The sequence below is a fragment of the Platichthys flesus genome, chromosome 1 (genome assembly GCF_949316205.1).
Source record: "Platichthys flesus chromosome 1, fPlaFle2.1, whole genome shotgun sequence".
NCBI classification, from domain to species: domain Eukaryota; kingdom Metazoa; phylum Chordata; class Actinopteri; order Pleuronectiformes; family Pleuronectidae; genus Platichthys; species Platichthys flesus.
The window spans coordinates 13130078-13148001 of record NC_084945.1 but is presented as its reverse complement, the minus strand read 5'-3'; the positions used below and the strand labels follow the sequence as shown (position 1 = coordinate 13148001).

The window sequence follows — 17924 nt, the reverse complement described above, 5'->3', positions numbered from 1 at the left end:
ATTTACAGTTTGGAACCATGTGGCTTGAGGCTTACTATTCAGATTTCAGGAGAACACATATTCATGATGATGAGGTAAAGTAGAACAAAGTGATATATCATGTAGAACATATTGCTGGGTTGGCCAGTTCTACAGCCAGGAGCCTAAATTAGCTGAATAAAATATATCCTGAACAGGCACTGACACAATCTCTTGTCATACGCACAAATACTGTAAAGGATTTTAAAGAAAACAGGTCACTGTAATATTTTGGTTGCAGGAAAAAAACTCAACTCAACACAGGCAGTTCATTTTGTATGTTCCCTGAAATGAGTTCAGTTAAGTTCGAAGCAGTAGTTTATAAATTAAAACACCTTTACTTCAAAGAGGAAAGGGAGGAAGCAACAGAGGCACTACTCATCCATTTCACATGAGTACCAGGCCTGTTGGTTTTTGTGATGCTTTGTTTTCCCTGCTCTGAGCAGCTCTGCGTGATCACAGCCCCACAACAACAGCTACTAACGCTGTTCTTACTATTATTTCTTCAGTATGCCCATTTGTCCTGAGCGGGAACTACATTGGGAAGGGCTGTGTGTTGTGTGTGTCACTAATACCTACTAACAAGATGTACAGTACAATGACTGACAAGATGCAAACTTCATTATATGCCTTAAGGGTCATTGGTTTCTCGAACACTTGTAATCTTATTTGTTGAAATCCTCTTCACTTCCTGATAGACATCAATAAATTAAGTCATCGCAGCCCCTATGGACAACTCTCATGAAACCTTTGTCTAGATTTTATACAAGTCACTCCAGTGTTGCTTCAGCTGAAAGTTGAACATGGCGGAGCTCAGTGGTTTGTCAGGACATACATAAATTATCATTATACAACACAAACATAGATGACTGTGCCACTGTAACATTGTTGTCACAGTGAGGCAGGATAATCTTAATAGTTTGCCCTTATCCACCAAATGAGTTGGCTCCTCTCAACCTGGCTGTACTTCCATCATGCTTTGTAGTACGAACGGTGTCATCTGTGCCCAGTCTCTGCTAAATATAGCACTTACAACTCATTACAACTGTGGTTTAGCCAGAGAGTCTTTTACCTCATGATATTAGTCTTCGACTGTTTATTTTAATACTCCAGGCTGTTGTCATGTGACTTATTAAAAGTGGTTGGTCAATTTGTCCTACAGCCCAGTTTTTAAGTATACACTGATATCTCATTTTTCAAGCAGGGTCTCTTATTGGAGTTAGGGAATTGGAGAGTTTTTTAACAACCAATGCTCTCAGTCTCCTTGCCTGGTTGCTCAGGCTGGTTGGGATGAGAATCTCTGCGTCTCTAATTCCATTTTCTTAATTGCTAATGATGAAACCTGCTGTGCTCTTGCATTACACTGACATACATTGTCTCCACTGTCCAACACACGCGTTATCCTGCTGGCTTTTACATTGCTGCCCTACCCAAGATGGTGGTTAAGAGAATCTAACTAAATTGAAATAAGGACTACTTCTCTTTCCTTAAGCCAGATGTTCTCAGACAAGTTTAAACCAGCTGCCTTACACATGTGAGTTTGATCAAAAATTGTTCTGATTTACACACAATTCTGCAATAACCACAGAATGAGTGGTGTCGACCACATGATCAAAGACATTGATATTGAAGATATGTGCAGTGGTCATCTTCTTTCATCCCTCTTCGACGACAGCACTCAAGTGTTAATGTGGACTTAGTGCAAACTATATTAAGATAGTAAAACAAAACATAATTTAATAATAAATTAGTGGTTACAAATTGAAAAAGAAATGTGTCTCTGCTCAGTTAAAATGTGGAATAAAATTATAGCTTCATGAGGTCAGGGCATTTCCCTATTTCTTGCCAAGACAAAAAAAAACACCTTGATTTTATTGGCCAGTGTTTGTATACTCAACATTTCACTTTGTATAATTAGGAAAAACTGGCAGATATTTAATAGACTGAAATTTGCAATCAATTATTTTTTTTCCAGTTCAAAGTCAGCCACCTCCATGCTGAGCTGATTAAGTGAATAAACACTATGTGCTGGAGAAAAAGGCAAACTGGCCACTCATTCACGATGTCCCTCCTTATTGATCATAGGGCTGCAGCAAAGCACAGCACTACGCAATGTGTGCAGCCCCTTATTCTAATAATGTGAAAGGTAGTGACCTAAGCATCTCTAGGGATCAATTCAAAACCCTTGCAACAAAAACAGCCAATTAGTGAGCGTGCTTCACTGCCTCTCTGACACATTCCAAGAGCCTCTTTTTTTCCCAAACAGAAAACGAGTCCATTTTCCGTGCCCCAAAGAAAAGACCATGAAAACAAACACAGAATACGTGATGGGGAAATGTTGTTATTGTAGAAACCAAATTAACTTATCACACACCAGCTCACTCGGTTTGTTTTTTGTTTCTCTGACCACACACGGGTATGCTGACGGTGTCCCTGTGTCCTTGCTCGTGTTACCATGTGATGAATTCAATGCCACCTACACAACATTTTCCAATCTCTATTGTTGAATTCAATGAAAAGCAGGGGAATTAAATGATCAGGAGCTGTGACAGATTAATAAATAAACTGCCAACGTGACGCTCTACCTTATGTAATTCTATATCAACAGACAAGGACAAGGACAAATCCCCCCCTGCCCCCCCCCCGTTGCTTTTTAAATGCCTTCTTTTGTGTCCTTCTCAAGATAGTTTGTGTACATTCATCCTGTGAAAGCTGTCTGATGCTTCTACCAGGTGTTGATGAGGTGACATGGCTGTGAGGTTGTGTACAAAATCCGTGTCTTCCGCGACCGGGGGGGGGGGGGGGGGGGGATATCTACAGTCCAGCTTGAGGGACGACAGCAGGACAGAGATACATGATGGAGCCACAAAACACTGAGGAATCGTTCCTCCCTTTGCCCTGAGCTCAACATCAATTTCTGCGTGCAGCCTTGTCAGCACTGACATTATTCAAAACAGCAAGAGCAAATGTTAATGAGTTCTTATTTGCATATTTATTTTTTTCTTTGTTGAAATGTCACTGATTATTACGTACTATGATGATAAATGCATCTGCTCATGCAGCCTGATGTGTAATTAGCCGTTAGGTGGAATGAACAGATCAATTAAAAGGCGAGAGACCGGGATCAAGAAAGAAGGAGAAATCAAAGGAGGAAAACAGGAATGAGAAACACTGGGGATAGAAAGGTTACCTTCCTTGCGTTTAGACAACAAATGAAGAAATTGGGTTTAAATCACTCATTGTACGACACGTTTTTTATGCCCTCAAGATATGAGTGAAAATCAGGAGCCTCTGCCCAACAGTTTGTCCTATAATCCACCACCGTGTGAGAAAGGAGATGTGGATCACATTGATCTCCTCCCAGGATAATCAGGTGCCATGGCTCGGTCTATTTGAATTTTTTCTAACTTGCTAAAAAGGAAAAAGGGGGAGGTGGAAAGGGGAAAATGTTTTCGCTTGGCCTTTGCCTTTCTCCTCGCCCAACTATTCTCCTGCCAGTGCTTGTTATTCACAAATGAGGAAAAAAATGCATTACTGCGGACCAGATGGGAACATTCCACATGACCAAACCAATCAATCACCTCGGTGGGACGCAGGTGTGACACAGCCGTGCAGCAACACACCATTTCACAGTCTATCAGGCACAAACACATGGTCACCAATCAATGGCCCCCCGAGGACCCATGAGGACGGGTGCTTCTTCGCAGCCTCACTGGTTCATGGCTGATGACTTCATAATCACACATCCATTCTCTCAGAGGAGAAATGCGATGAGCTGCCTAATAACGTCTCCCACCACGTGAACACCAACACTGTAATGGATGCTGCTTAGGTAGGAACCCGCCCCCCCCCTCATCACACACATTCACATGTGAGCTTCTTGCCATCGTCCCTGTCAGGTTGCAAGAGCAACTGTCCGGGAGAACAAGAGCGCATTTAACAAGAAGAACAATTGCCCCCCCAGTTGGGTTTTAGAATGAAGTCAGTGTGTAACATCAAAGTACGAGTAGATGTTTGGTATTAGATGCCAAACAACTGTTGAGCGGTGAAACAACAAAGAGCCGAGGTGAAGGACAAGGAAGGATACACATATGGGCCAGGAATGCCGATCCAGCTCCAAGCACTGGGGGCATATTTCCTTCTTCAGTTAAAGAACACAAGCCTGAACTAAATAAACCACCAAAGCGGCGAAAAGAGGATAGATCATTCGATGAGGGAGCTCCGGGGGCATGGCATTGTATGTGGGCAAAAACTGTGGCAGCCATTTAAGAGATTATTTTATTTCAAGTTGACAAAAAAGTAGCTTCCCACCCCCATATTCCTGGCAGTTGAGAAAAAAGTCTTACTGAGCCGTGTTTGTCTCTACACTTCCCACACTTCCCACTCTCAGGGCTGTGCCAGTGCAGGAGAAAATGTCAGGCATCGTCAAGTGGGAGTAAAGGCAAAACAAATGTTTGCATTCTAAATGGTGGGTATTTATATAGCTCTTTTCTACTCTTGATGACCACTCAAAGCGCTTTAAAGTACAGTTTTTTTGCAATTCACACACATTCACGAAGTGCATCTAGCACTTTTCTTTTTTAGAGACGATTTGGGGTACAGTATCTTTCCAAGGACACTTCGGCATGGCACAATCGCTCTTCCTCCTCAGCCACAACCGCTCCAATCAAAATCCTCTAGAGTCCAGCAAGAGAAGAGGGCAATGTTATGTGTGCAGTCTTGACTGTGGGGCAACAAATGGAGGAGGGAGTTGGGAGTGGTGGGTATAAGAATTAACCAGCAACTGAGAGCCAGAATTTCTGTGGCTCATCTCCAGAAGCTCTCAAAATCTGATGTGAAACTTTCAATGTTCACCTACAACCTAATTCGACAATGTTTCAAACGTCCTGTCAATCAGGGGTTAATAACATGCATTCTCCTGTAGCAATTGGTTTTAAAAAATAGAAAGTAAGCAAGGAAGGAAGGAAAGTAGGAGGGAAGGAGGACTAGAATGGCTGGGTTCATACAAGGATTTTACTGAAGGGATTTTACTGAAATCAGCCGGGAGGTTGTAAGTTACAAAAGTAGGCTGCTGCATTCTTATGCCCTGTCCCAATTCACCCCTTAGCCCTACCCCTTCGTTTTGCACGTGGCCACGAAGGGGTAGTGTTGTCCCATTTCTCTATATGATGTAGGGTAGTGGCCATCTAGCCCTCCAAACACCCCTTCAACAGTCATATATTCAAGACCCCCCTTAAAACATAAATTGGTAGACATAAATTGTTGAATGCTGTACAGACAGACGAAGCGGTTCAACATGATGACCACTGCGGGTAAAATGCTCTATGTAATTATAATATCTCGTAAATTAACCATGATTAAATGTTCAAATCCAGTTAGCACGTGACCAGCCATCCAAATTATTAGTGTGTGATACCATCTAAATTATACACCAAGTTTAGCTTTGTTTACTCAGCGTATTTAGCGAAGCAACATCGAGGGCTTAAGTCAGCCGAGGTTAAACTGTTCCGCTAAAAGGGAATCCTCTGAATGGATCATCTCCTTTTAGCTTTGCACTTGTAAATCACAAATAATGTTATTCTTGTCATCAGCTAAAGGAAACAGGAGGTGAGAAGGAATCGAGAGAACAGAGGGGGAGGGGAGAAGAGATATATAGTAGAAGATACAGTGAGATTTAAAAAAAAACAAAAAGGCAAAATGGGTCTTAACCACAGACTTTGGATATGTTTCTTTTTAAACCTTAAATTAACTCTTCATGTGGTGCAAACATTTGCAGACACCAACTGTAGAAATGCACAAGTCACTTGAGGCCTTTTGACCATCCTAGCTGCCTGTCCTCAGTCTTGCCACCTCAACATGCATAACAATCATTCTCTCGCACGAACTGCAGTGAAGTGACAGAAACATGCTACATGAGGACATCTTTACACTTATTATAAATACAGTCTCGGGGCTCTGACCCCTTGCAGCTAGTTCCTCGAGACTTGTGTCTTCGTACCTTGGCCATTCTTATTCCTCTCAAGAGAGACAGCCCTCCAGGCGTACTGAGGCTACAGCTGATCCTCTGCAGCTGGGCAGCCTCACCAGTCGCATGCTGGGGGCCAGGGCCTCAGGATGACAAGGCAGGGGCCAGCCAGGGCCAAGACGGGCTGAGAGAGAGATGAGGGCAAGGAGGTCTGGGATGAGTGGGGGAGATGTGGGCGGCATGGGGAAAGAGAAAAAGGATTTGTGCCCCTTTCAGCTCGTCTTCAGCTCTTCATGCTCCACCGACCGCAGTAATAGATAAGCGCACCCTGCAGCTCTGCATAATGACCAGCCACTAAACTGTACTGCACCAAGGTTCTTCTTCCCATCTCTACTCTCTGCTCTTGTATATATATGTACAGTTTGCAGGGATCACTGTTGATAAGATGATCCTGCAAAACAATTGTTGGAGTTAATTTTGTGTTCAGCGTATTAAGCTCTAACAGGGAAAGCTAACAGTATAGTGTGTGTACGTTTGTGCGAGCGTGTGTATAAATGACAGTTAGAGTGGGAAGAGGGAGCAGCATTGGCAGCACTTGTGACCCACGCAGCAGTAGAAACACACCTGAACAGCACCTGGCTACAATCGCAGCCGGGGTCTGAGGAGGGTCTCCCATGGGGCCGAGCATTAGCACATGACACCTGCCCCAATAAAAACACAATGGGGATGCCAGTGTGATGTGGGATTTGACACTTGACAAAAAGCCTTGAGAAACAATTAGATATGGAAAAGTGAAAGACTGGAAGAGATTGAGTCCCCCAACGCCATACACAATGCAGAGTGGTTGCATAATGTAATTTAAGTATTTTCAAATATCTACTGGCACAACTTAGCTTGAGGAAAGAAACTTCATTATCATTATCATATATGTCACAAAAGCTACAAAAAAATCATATAATACAAAAATGCTGGATAAACTTTGATTGATGAACCGTCAACAACAGGAATGTTGAGACTGCATATTAATGAGCGATTATCAGTAGAACTGTATCTCTCTCTCTTGAATAGGAGAACAGAGTTCAAAGAGGGAAACTGCAGTTGTAGTCCAGGCCACTAACATTTCAGAAGCCTCAGTAGATTGTTTGGTTGTTCTTAGTAATACGTTTTTTGCTATGTTCTCAAGTTGTTAATTTGTAACAGAACAACGAAACATTCAAATCTTTAGTGGCTGTCAAAAATAAATCTGTTGCGTATTACTGTCTCACCAGCTCTGGGAGGAATGTTGTCTTTAGAAAACAAAATAAAAATTGTTTAGATGTTAAACATCAGTAGCTCGTCCTTACTTCAAATGGTTTGTTTAGAAAAGCCTGTGACAGTTCACAGTACAGAGACTAAACAGGGCAGCTATTGAACTAACACCTCGATTCCACTCAGGTAGTCACAGGGAGGATGGGCTGGTGGGGGCAGGGTGCATGCGGCTGTATGCGTGGGTTGATGACATCATTAAGCTGATTAATTTTTATGCAGGGCTAAAGCTGGATGAGTAATATGCATGGAGCACACCAGAGGAACGTGAGCCCAATATTACAACTCAGCAGTTGGGATATCATGTCCTCAGGCACATGACTGGAAAGAGCTGATGCAAAGCAGTCGTCACCATAGCTACCAAGCTAGGGCCAACATCAAACCCATCTTAGTTTTTAAATACATACAAGTAAAAAGTTATTAACAATGTCATTACTCTGCTGTATACAGAGGAACTGTCTTTTGGGCTGTGGAGAAGAAGTGATTTCTGGTAGTGTAGCTAGAGTTATATAAACATCAGCAATATATATATTTACCTGTATTAACCCTCACCCTAGATAATAATAAAAAACATTAATTATATATGTATATATGTATGTTTTAGCAATCATCACTTCCATACAGGGTTGGTAGCATACTGCTGTTAAAATACATTTTCTAAATAGTAATTTTTTGGCTGATGTGCAAAGTCCAGGCATCGGCATCAAGGAGAGAAAAATGTATCATAATATAGTGAACAGCAACATCAACCCGGTCTTACTAATCATCCCAGTGACTTCAAAGCTTTATATCAAGTTAGGTCTGAGAATCAAAAGGCTTTCCACACTTGGTGGAAATCAGTACCAGTCCATTAAGTTAATAATAACAAAAAAGCAAACATTAAGAAGTGGATGTACACACACACAAACACATCTACAATCACAATACAGCGTGAAATAAAGGAGCAGGTTGCAGCTCTCTCAAATGTAGCTCATCACCTGGTAATTGCCCAGATTGCTTGAAATCAACATCCCCCACTGACTTCTCCTCATCGAGCTGACACCACAAGAAAAAATCTCAGCAGGTAATTAAATCTAACCATCCCTTGTCAGGGCTATGGGCTGTTGGCTAACAACCCTCCACCGCAAGACCTGCAGAAGCCTTGAGTCATATGGAGAAGGAAGCGAGGTTGAGTGAATCACACTCATTGAACTTATCAGCTGCACAGGAACATGAGAAAATCAGGAACAACAACTAAGTACGTTTAAAAAGATAATTGTTGCAGGATAAAACACATTTTTGTGTTAGATCCCAACTACCTCATAGTTTCAAGTCATAAAAGATCGTCACATCCTTGAGACAAATTAAATGATAACTGAAATTGCCAAATACCTTCAAGAATGTCGTAAGAATTACAGATGATTTGGTTGAAGTAACATCATCAGAACTGTCCAAACTACCACAAAGCTAACTTTACCTCAAAGCTGTATGCTGATTTATTTTACATGCAACCCTAAATAAAAGACAGTCAATGGTGTTGTAACTGCTCAAATGAAAGACTAGGTAGGACAGTATATGTGGTTACCACCTATGAATAAATGTTTGGATTTATTAACGGCAAAAAAATATACATATTTGAAGGCTAGAAACTTTTATGTGTTGTGTCTCATCTCAAAATTATCTAAACCACCAGACACTATAGGCCAATCTCTCCAAGTGTCTAATGAGACTGACTGACTGAGTTGTCAGGAGTCACATATATTAGTTTAATGTGAGGAAGCTTCTCTATAGGAGTACAGGACTGTACAGAAAAAGACAATTTATAATAATTACAAAGAATGACAGATAATGAAACGCAAGAGCCACAGGAACATGACGGTAATGAAAACACAGAACTCGAGGGACACAGGCACTTCCCTAAAGTGAAATATGCAGCCTAAGCTCTCACATTGAAAAGAAAAGCCCTACTTGTACCGAAGTGTTCTAGAAATCATTTGAAACAGACATTTACGTCCATTAGGGTAAACAAACAATCCATCAAATGAACTACTGTAATTCATTATCAAGCAAATGGTCATCATATCTGTGTGAAAATCAATACTATCAGTAGTCTTTGCTAGTCTATGGGAATCACACATGTCAGCAGACTGTAGCCACTTTCCGCACATGTGACGAGCGGTTGAGTCAAAATGTCTCACATGGCTGAGACTGAATAAGTTGACCAGTATAAACAATGCGGCTGCCACCTGCCACCTGTCGGGCAGCATGCTAGAGGATGGTGTGAGGGTTAGTAAGAGGATTGTAGCCAGGGGGGGTGGGGCTAGGACGCACGTGAGAACCAGACCAGCTGATCCATGCACTGTTCTAACATGGGAGCCGACCCCCAAGGGGAACATAGTCATCGTTAAGCAGTCAGTTGCTCCCCGGCATTCAACCAAAACCCCCCATTCTGTGCCTCAAATCCCCATACACTTCTCCTGTGAGACCGGGATAAGACGGTGCCATTTCACAGGTCTAATCTGTTTAATAATTACTCGTTAGAAGCATAGCTAATGTTCATGGTGAAAAACATATAATCAGAAATTTAAATGGAGGGAATTTCCAGTTGATGCAAGTTTACGTAAAAAGTAGGCTGCTGTCCAATACGCAGTGTGACTGTTTAAATTCAACTCTGACTCAAATTCACAGAACCTACTGCTGACATTTTCTAATCAACATGTATCTCCAAGGTCAATGTTTATTGAAGTGCACACAAACTGACATGATGTTAATGTTTTTAATTCTCTCACTGCGTAACAGGAATTCCTGCACAATGTGATTCATTTGATTCTGTGAACATTTAGAAATACAGACAGTTTATGACGTATTTACTCTGCACCTCATGCTGTATTTGGTACAACACAGTGTGTTCACTGTACATTCGCACAAAACTAAACAGTGTTTTTTGTAATCAGGTAAAGTTGCAGTATCTGTAGTACAGAGGCCTATTGCTCCAATGTGTTTAGAGAGGACTTATTATTAAAGTCAGATATACACTAGTGAGGAAGTTTACATCTCGAAGGTTGTAAAGTAAAGGGGCGGTGGGGGCGAGTAAGATTTCTTCCTGATTGACAAACTTGGTTAGTAATAAAATCCATGAAATATACGTCAGTACTTTCTCTCCAACATGCAGAACCAATTTCAACCACATGCAACTCGTGATTATACAAGGTTAGAACATGACATAAAACATGGTCGGCTTTTGTTTGTCTCTGGTTTCTTTGATCTACTATATTACTGTTATTTTGACATTTGGTGGACACATGAAACAGCAGCAGCGTATTACATAGAGGTTGCAGAAGATCAGACGTTCACAGCGGATAGTGCAGTGGAGTGGCCTGTTTTTTCTTAATCAGATGATCGTTCTTTTTCCTCCAGATTGATGGTCCTCATTGTCTTCAAACTCTAGAGATCTTAAAATACCATTAAATTAAATTTGCAGCTATTTGGTGAAGCCGAGACTGTTCAGCTCAGTGAATGGGCAACAGGAGAGAAATTACTTGACAACAATGAAGACTGATATTCTTTGTAATAGCGACATTTTTTTTTTTTTTGTCAGATATCTTTCCTGTAGGAAACTCCTTGTCTCTGCTGCATTTTCTATAACAAAGCAATTTAGATCCCCTGTGCTGATAAACTAGACTTAACATTTCCATAAGTTTTTATGTTATAATAATGTAATTTCATAATAGCATCATCATGACATTCATACCAGCTAAATAAGATTTAGCTTGTGTCTCAATTTGTATTGGTTGCAAACTTAATGCATTACTACATGACATAATGTAATTTTCTGACAGCAAATTATTTTCTATCCCAAAAGTCCTGGGTTGTGTATGTAGTCCCATATGATGCAGAGATACATGACGTTACTAACAATGTATTATAATATGCGGGTGATCTTATGATATCAGCTTCAGTTTATCTTATACATTCCGAAAAATTTGTTTTTCAACGATATTTCTGTTGATCTTGACCTTGACAGTTGATCATCTAGGCTTGAGAAACCCTCCAAATAATAAGATTGGTGAAACCATTCAATGTGTTGTTTAGTTATTTTGTTCAGACCCAGACAGCGGTGAAAAAACAATTCCCAGCTTGCATGAATAAGCAAACGGCTGCCTCTGCTGCATCTTCTCTGAACGTCTGCAGCCTTTCATTGTCCATCATTTCTGCGATACAGTTCATGATTCACTTACAGTCTCTGGTCAGACCTCGCAGCAGAAGTTTGGGCCAACTCAGCACGATGAATTAACAGTGGAGGACATCGCTGAGACAAAGCTCTCTGACTCACCTTTCAGCCAAGTAAACCAGTGATTACACCACTTTAATTCAATCTCTCTTAAGTTGCAGTCTGTGCCTTGGCCACACGCCATCCACTTAGCAATATTGTATTGTCCATTAGAGTGAGTTAACTATCTGGGTACGTCCTCAGGCTAGCCATTTGAACAAGCATTTTGCACACCTGACAGGAGGGCTGCTGGCCAACTCAGAACTACAGAAACAACTCGGTATGTTGACACGAAGCCTGACATGAAAAAACCCATTCAGCAGTTCAGAACTTGTAGGGACCGACTGATTCAACCATTACTACTTCTTTCAACCCTCTATCCATTTATCAGATATACCGCTTATTCTTTGAGGGTCATGGGAGACTGTTACCATCCCTACAACCAGACAAATTGAGGCTCTACCTCTAAACATCATGGTTGTGGGATTGTTCATTGATGAGGAATAACCTTCCAGACATGATTCAATGAAGGTGCTGAAATCTTCATAAACCCAAATAACGCCCAGATATTGCTGTTGAAAAATGTTGAATGAGGCCAGACTCATCTTGAATTCCACGGTTGAGATAAGCACAAGCAATTCCAGTTTACAATCATACTGTCAACATCTGACATATCACTGCATCAGATCGCATCCATATTCTGCAGCTCATTCGCATAATTACAGACGCAGTTAGCATGGGGAGAGATACACACTGTATGTAACACAGTCACGTGATCAACTACAAGACAGATAACATTTCACTTCAATTCAGCAGCACCCATTCATGAACTAATCACTTTGCTTGGAAACCAGTCTCCAGGGTCCTTATGCGATGCGCTTAACTTAATGATCTTTGCCATAAAACTGTTGACTGGTTACACATCGCAATGAGGCCAGCTCCAATGTTACGATGGAATAACAATTTTCCAGTCGGTAATAAGAGAATGTAGTTGTGTGAGGGCGATCTCTCTTTTGCGTCACAAAAAACTATAAAATACTAAACTTATTGTGATTGATAGACAGCTGAAACATCCAGCTTCTGCTACTTGACCACACCTACTGTACTGGATAGAGGAACCCTTTCAATTAGGTAAATTTACTTTGATACAATTAATAGTGTTACATAACGTCCAGTTTGAAGTATAACACCCTTTGAACATGGCGAGTGGAGTTGATAACAGGGGAATTTAACTACTATGATGGGGCTTTGTGTGCATACCAGATGACAAAGGTTAAAAATCACTGATCTCTAAAAAATATTCAAACAAAACACAAAAATCAAAGGACGTGGAATAAAGCATGATTTTACAAATCCAAAGGAAATTACTACAAAGAAATCCAAAAGAAATTATATAAATAAAATTCTAAATGTTTGATGTTATAACTGTCTGTTTATCTTTGCGACAAAGAAAACACAAAGCTCTGCTGCCAATGGAAGATGCTGATGGCAGTTTTGATGTCTCGGAGACAGCTTCTTATGACGGAAAGCTACACTGATGGCGTGACTTCTAGCCTGGGGGAGGGTCATCGCAGGAGGAGGAAGAGGCAGATGTAGAAAGGGGAGGGGGATTGAGAATAAAGACAGCAGGAGCTGATAAAAACTGCCCTGTAGCCTGGTAAGTCTTTCAGTGGTGCTACTTCCAGATGTATGAAGTGCCTTAACCTCAATCAGACAATTTTTTTTATATTTATCTACTACCAAAGGGCATGTGACGAGAGAACTGAAGAGAATCATTTACTTACCCATTACGTTCGAGTTCATAAAAGGTGTTGGAGACAATCCTTCATGGGACACTAATCGACTGTCACTCAAATGATCGCCGTAATGAGGGCTGTCTGCGAAACCCTGGGGGAAGAGATCAGAATATTAGCCACTTTATTGGGCAACTTCACTAATTGAGTGCTCTGACACACCACTAATTAGGAAGAGAGCACAAATGGTCGCCTATGCCAATAAACTGTCCAATCTCTTGTGCATAATTGCTCAAAGAAATTAAAAGAAAAAAAAATCAAGATCTTTGTGTCTGTAACTGGCATGTAAATTATTTAATTTTAAGGGTCTATATGATTGTCAGGTTTTTCCCTTTCCTTGAGTGGCATGTAGCTCTCTGTGCATGTTATAGGCTACATTCATACTTATACATTTTCTTTAAAAATAAAGTCTTCTCCATGGAGGAGGGTCGACGTCCTGAGCTTTGATTTGCAGCGAAAAATGAAAGAATGAAAAAAACACAATGGATGAATTCATGGCTGAGAGAACGTAATAAGCTTTTGTAGCACGAGCTGCAGGTGAATTAGATCATTTATTGTTATTTTTATTTGCAGCTTAACAAGTACTCAACATCCGGTCAGCTTTTTATCATTGGCTATTGCAGGTTTCTGGCAGAGACGACTATCGTAAATATCAAACATGTTTGATATTCACGAGATCTGGGAGGCTTCGACTGAAAGGCCAAAGTCTACATCACAGAAAGTCCATCTGTCTCACAGACAACCCTCCTCATCAAGTGCCTGGAACACCTTGTATCATCCCTGTTTTTTATCCACAGGGCATCTATGTCATGAGACAACATGTTTATCTATTTGTCAATTTGATCGTTTCCAGCTGATTTGGAGGCCTCTGGGTAAGAGGCATGACATCTCCCACACACTCTCTGACTGAGCACTCACATGTAAGCGTTGCTTTAATGGTTGATGGTGGGCATACCTGATGCTGGGGGCTGGCATGATCTGCATAAGGACATTAACCAATCACAGCTTCACACAACATTATCGGCTTACGTGCCAATGTGACATGCTAACTGTAGACAGGAGATGTCAGTTAATGCAAAGCTCACATCATGGCCACCTTTTTCATAACCAGACTCTTTAAAAAATATTCCATTGCCATTAAGTAAATTGGTAATTTCAGCTCAAACAATTTCTATTAATGTGAACTCTATTTCCGCAGCTAGTCGTCAACAAATAAGTGCTGTTAAAATGTTGTGTTGTTGATCCAAAAAAGAGCCGAGCCTGAAGCCCCTTTGTCTTTGTTAAAAGACGTCTTTAAAACAAGCATCCAAACCAATATTATCACTGGCAAGATTTCTTTTGGGTTCTACCATTTTATCTAATGATAACAGGTTTCTATGCCATCTCTTGCACATGGTTCATAAGACGACATCGTTTTGTAGAGGAGGAAGAAACAGAGAGATGCAATCCTACATCATTCCCAGGTACCTGCAGCTTAAAAAAAAATTGCCTTTTTCTCCTGGAGCTTAACAGTGCCTTTTCATGACAGTTATCAGCTTCCAGGGCTTAGGTCTAAATATCGGTCACAGTATGGTTTTAGAAAACTCTGGGTCCCATGTAATAAAAGATATTCCGTTACAGTGCTAATCCCAAGCCCTGTGAAAATCCTACTGTGCTCCAGTCAAATACATCTCTCCAAACTACATTAACTCCCACCGGAGAGACCGAGCAGCAGTGAGCTTGAATTTCTATAAAGCTATTTTCTCCAACTCATACCCTTTGCATTCAACATACAGTAAAAAAAAAGTAAATCTTATTATCCATCTTTTTTTTTGTGAGTGGATGGTGATGGAGTAATTTCAAAGGCAGTGGAGTGCTGCGCTGTGTAGAGGGAATCCTCAGAGATTCCCTATTGTGCTCCTGCCAGGCCGCACACACTGTTAATCACACCATGAACAGACTCAATAACAACAACGGCCCTGTGAGAAGCACTAGCACATACGCACACACACAGAAAATACATACACACCTAACCTAAGACATTTGCTCTGTTCTACACCCAGACGAGGAAACTGCGTCATACTGAAACCTTAAAAGAAGGGTTGAAAGTTCTGGTAAACACATATATTTTGGCAATGGTTATTTAAAAAGGGTTGATACCCTCTTATATTGTCCATTAAATATGATGGAAATGTTAGATTATCTTAGCATGAAGCATCAAAGCAGAAGGAGACAATTGTCCTTAATCTGCCCAAAGATGAAAAACACAGATAAACTCAGTTTAAGTTACCATCAAGTCCCAGTCAGGTTGAAACGAAAAACATACGTAGTTGTAAAGTGTCGTGGCTGACAGGCATCTACAGAGACTATCAAGAAAACAAAAGGAGATGCTGAATGTTGCGCTTTCCAAGATAAATTTTAAAAAAAATCGAGTGGAAATCCAGTCTTTGTAAAACCAGATGTGAGAAGCATCGCTGTCCCTACCGCCTGATAACAGCAAAATCATCCCAGCCATCACATTAGAGAGGTTAGTGTGATTTATGTTCAATAATTCAGTATGGCCCACAGAGGATGTTATAAAATTTGAAATGACCCTTGAGAGGAAAGAGGATCCCCACCCCTGCTTTAGAACTAGCTGTTTGAGCTAGCTAAACGTTGCCTAATATTTAGAGGAAAGAAATGAGAGGTGATGATATCATCATCTAAATCTGTGCCATAAAATACAATAAGTATTTCCAAAAATGATCACGCAATTGTTATTGCAATAAATCTTAGAAAGCACCTGGGACCAGCACTTGGAGCTTTCTTCGATTGTTATAATTACAGCTAACAGGGTACGTTAACAGAGTAAGAAAAAGTGGAAGGGGGTAATGGTCAATCCAGGTTCACAGTTTATGTTTGTCTGTCAATGTAACAACACTATGTTTGCTCCTCTGGGAACATAAGATCATCAATCACAGATCCCTCATCATTCCCAAACACTGGTGGCCTACATCTCTTTGAGACACTAACACACGCTGCCATGGCAGCCACAGGGCTACATTAGTAGTACTGGCTAGAAAACTGTCAGATCACCGTGGCAGCATGCAGGCCGGAGCTCAAGCCCTGTCCCCCAATCCCTCGACTCAGTGTTTAAAAGTCATCTCTTCCACACTCTGTGCTGCATCCCAGGTGAACGTGTTGCTGCAAGTGGCATCTTGGAAAGCTATGATATGCTCATGATGGATGTGTGTGGGGTTGAGTATCAAGCCGGGGCAGGGCACTGGGGATGCAGTGTGGTGATGGTGGGCACAGCCCTGACTGTCAGACCGCCAGCCTACAGCCACAGCTGCCCAGGATACAGCGGCTGGCTGGGTGCCAAGGTCAGCACGGCAGAGCTCTGGACTGTTCACAGTCGACTGCTCACACACTCGTAGTGGAGCAGCTCAAACAAGCTCAGGGACAAGACTGAACTCCCCCTGCTACAGACTGAGAGATGAAGCACTTTCTTCCAAGGACCTTGGACAAACACAGGGAATACGGCACAAATCCAGACATTTCAGAGAATAGCTCTCTTTTTTCAATCCAAAAATTCTTGTTCGACAACGAAAAGAAAGAAATTAAACTAGCCACTTTAAAAAAAAAACTTTGCCATGGGCAAAACTTAAAGTTATGAAACAATTTTAACACACTGGAGTCTGTTCAACAGTGGAAGATTGTTGCGAGAAATGACGGGAGGCTAAAAAAAAGTTATTTCCAGTCTTGTCAACACAGTAGGCGTCTTAAAATCTCACAAATGCACATATGGTATAGGAATCCAGAACTAGCTCCATTTGACAACTGTCTCCAATTGTTCAGCTCAAAGGAACCTGTGTGTTTTTGTGACAGTTAGGCAGCACTATACACAAGTTTCGAGGTAATTCTCTTAGGCCCATGTCAATGTTAACGACTTCAATAAGAGGACAAAGTGGAACTAACTAACTATGCGTCTATTTGAGAAAAAGAGAGAGTGAATTCTACGTCTGTAATCAGGTAAACTTGCTCCAGGGCTCGACGCTTCTTTACCAAAGAACACATATTCTAAGTTAAACATTTAGATTTATTAAAAGGATACAATGAGACATTAAAGTTCAAAATGGTTTAAATCATCGAGGAAAGGTATGTATGTTTAGCCCAGATCTAGATCAAAGTTCTTCAAAAGTGGGTGTCTGCTGATATTCATTACTATATGCATTATTTAGATTGGGATTAAACAGCCAAGTTATCAGAAATTTTACTTCTTAAAAGCTTCTTGATCCAAAAATCTGTGTAAATTACTGATGTGATATGAATGAAAGTTCAGTTTGGAGGACGCCTCCCCTGACAGTGATGTGATCTAGAAAGATGTTTAAGAGCTGAAACTGAACAGAGCTCTAATAAATAATGATTTTACTCCTCATTGATAAGAAAGATTATCAAATATTGATACAAATATAGATCTATCGGAGATTGTGTCAATAAGAACCAGTGGCATTTATTGCCGGGTTATTGTTATGATTTGAACCATTTACTAAAGAAATGTTGCCATTTTTCATCATGTAATTCTGCTATTAGATAATTCTTTTATAATTCTTTACTTTTTAATTTGCCACAGATT

General features: G+C 40.9%; 1 protein-coding gene across 2 annotated transcripts in view; it reads right to left on the bottom strand.

Annotated features, from left to right (window-relative positions):
- Positions 1-17924, bottom strand: part of tcf12 (transcription factor 12) — a 68512-nt gene that overhangs the window by 38580 nt on the left and 12008 nt on the right. For both annotated transcript variants that reach the window (XM_062385353.1, XM_062385360.1), the window contains exon 5: positions 13322-13424. In XM_062385353.1, coding sequence (XP_062241337.1) covers positions 13322-13424 — 103 coding nt within the window. The remainder of the gene's footprint in view (positions 1-13321; positions 13425-17924) is intronic.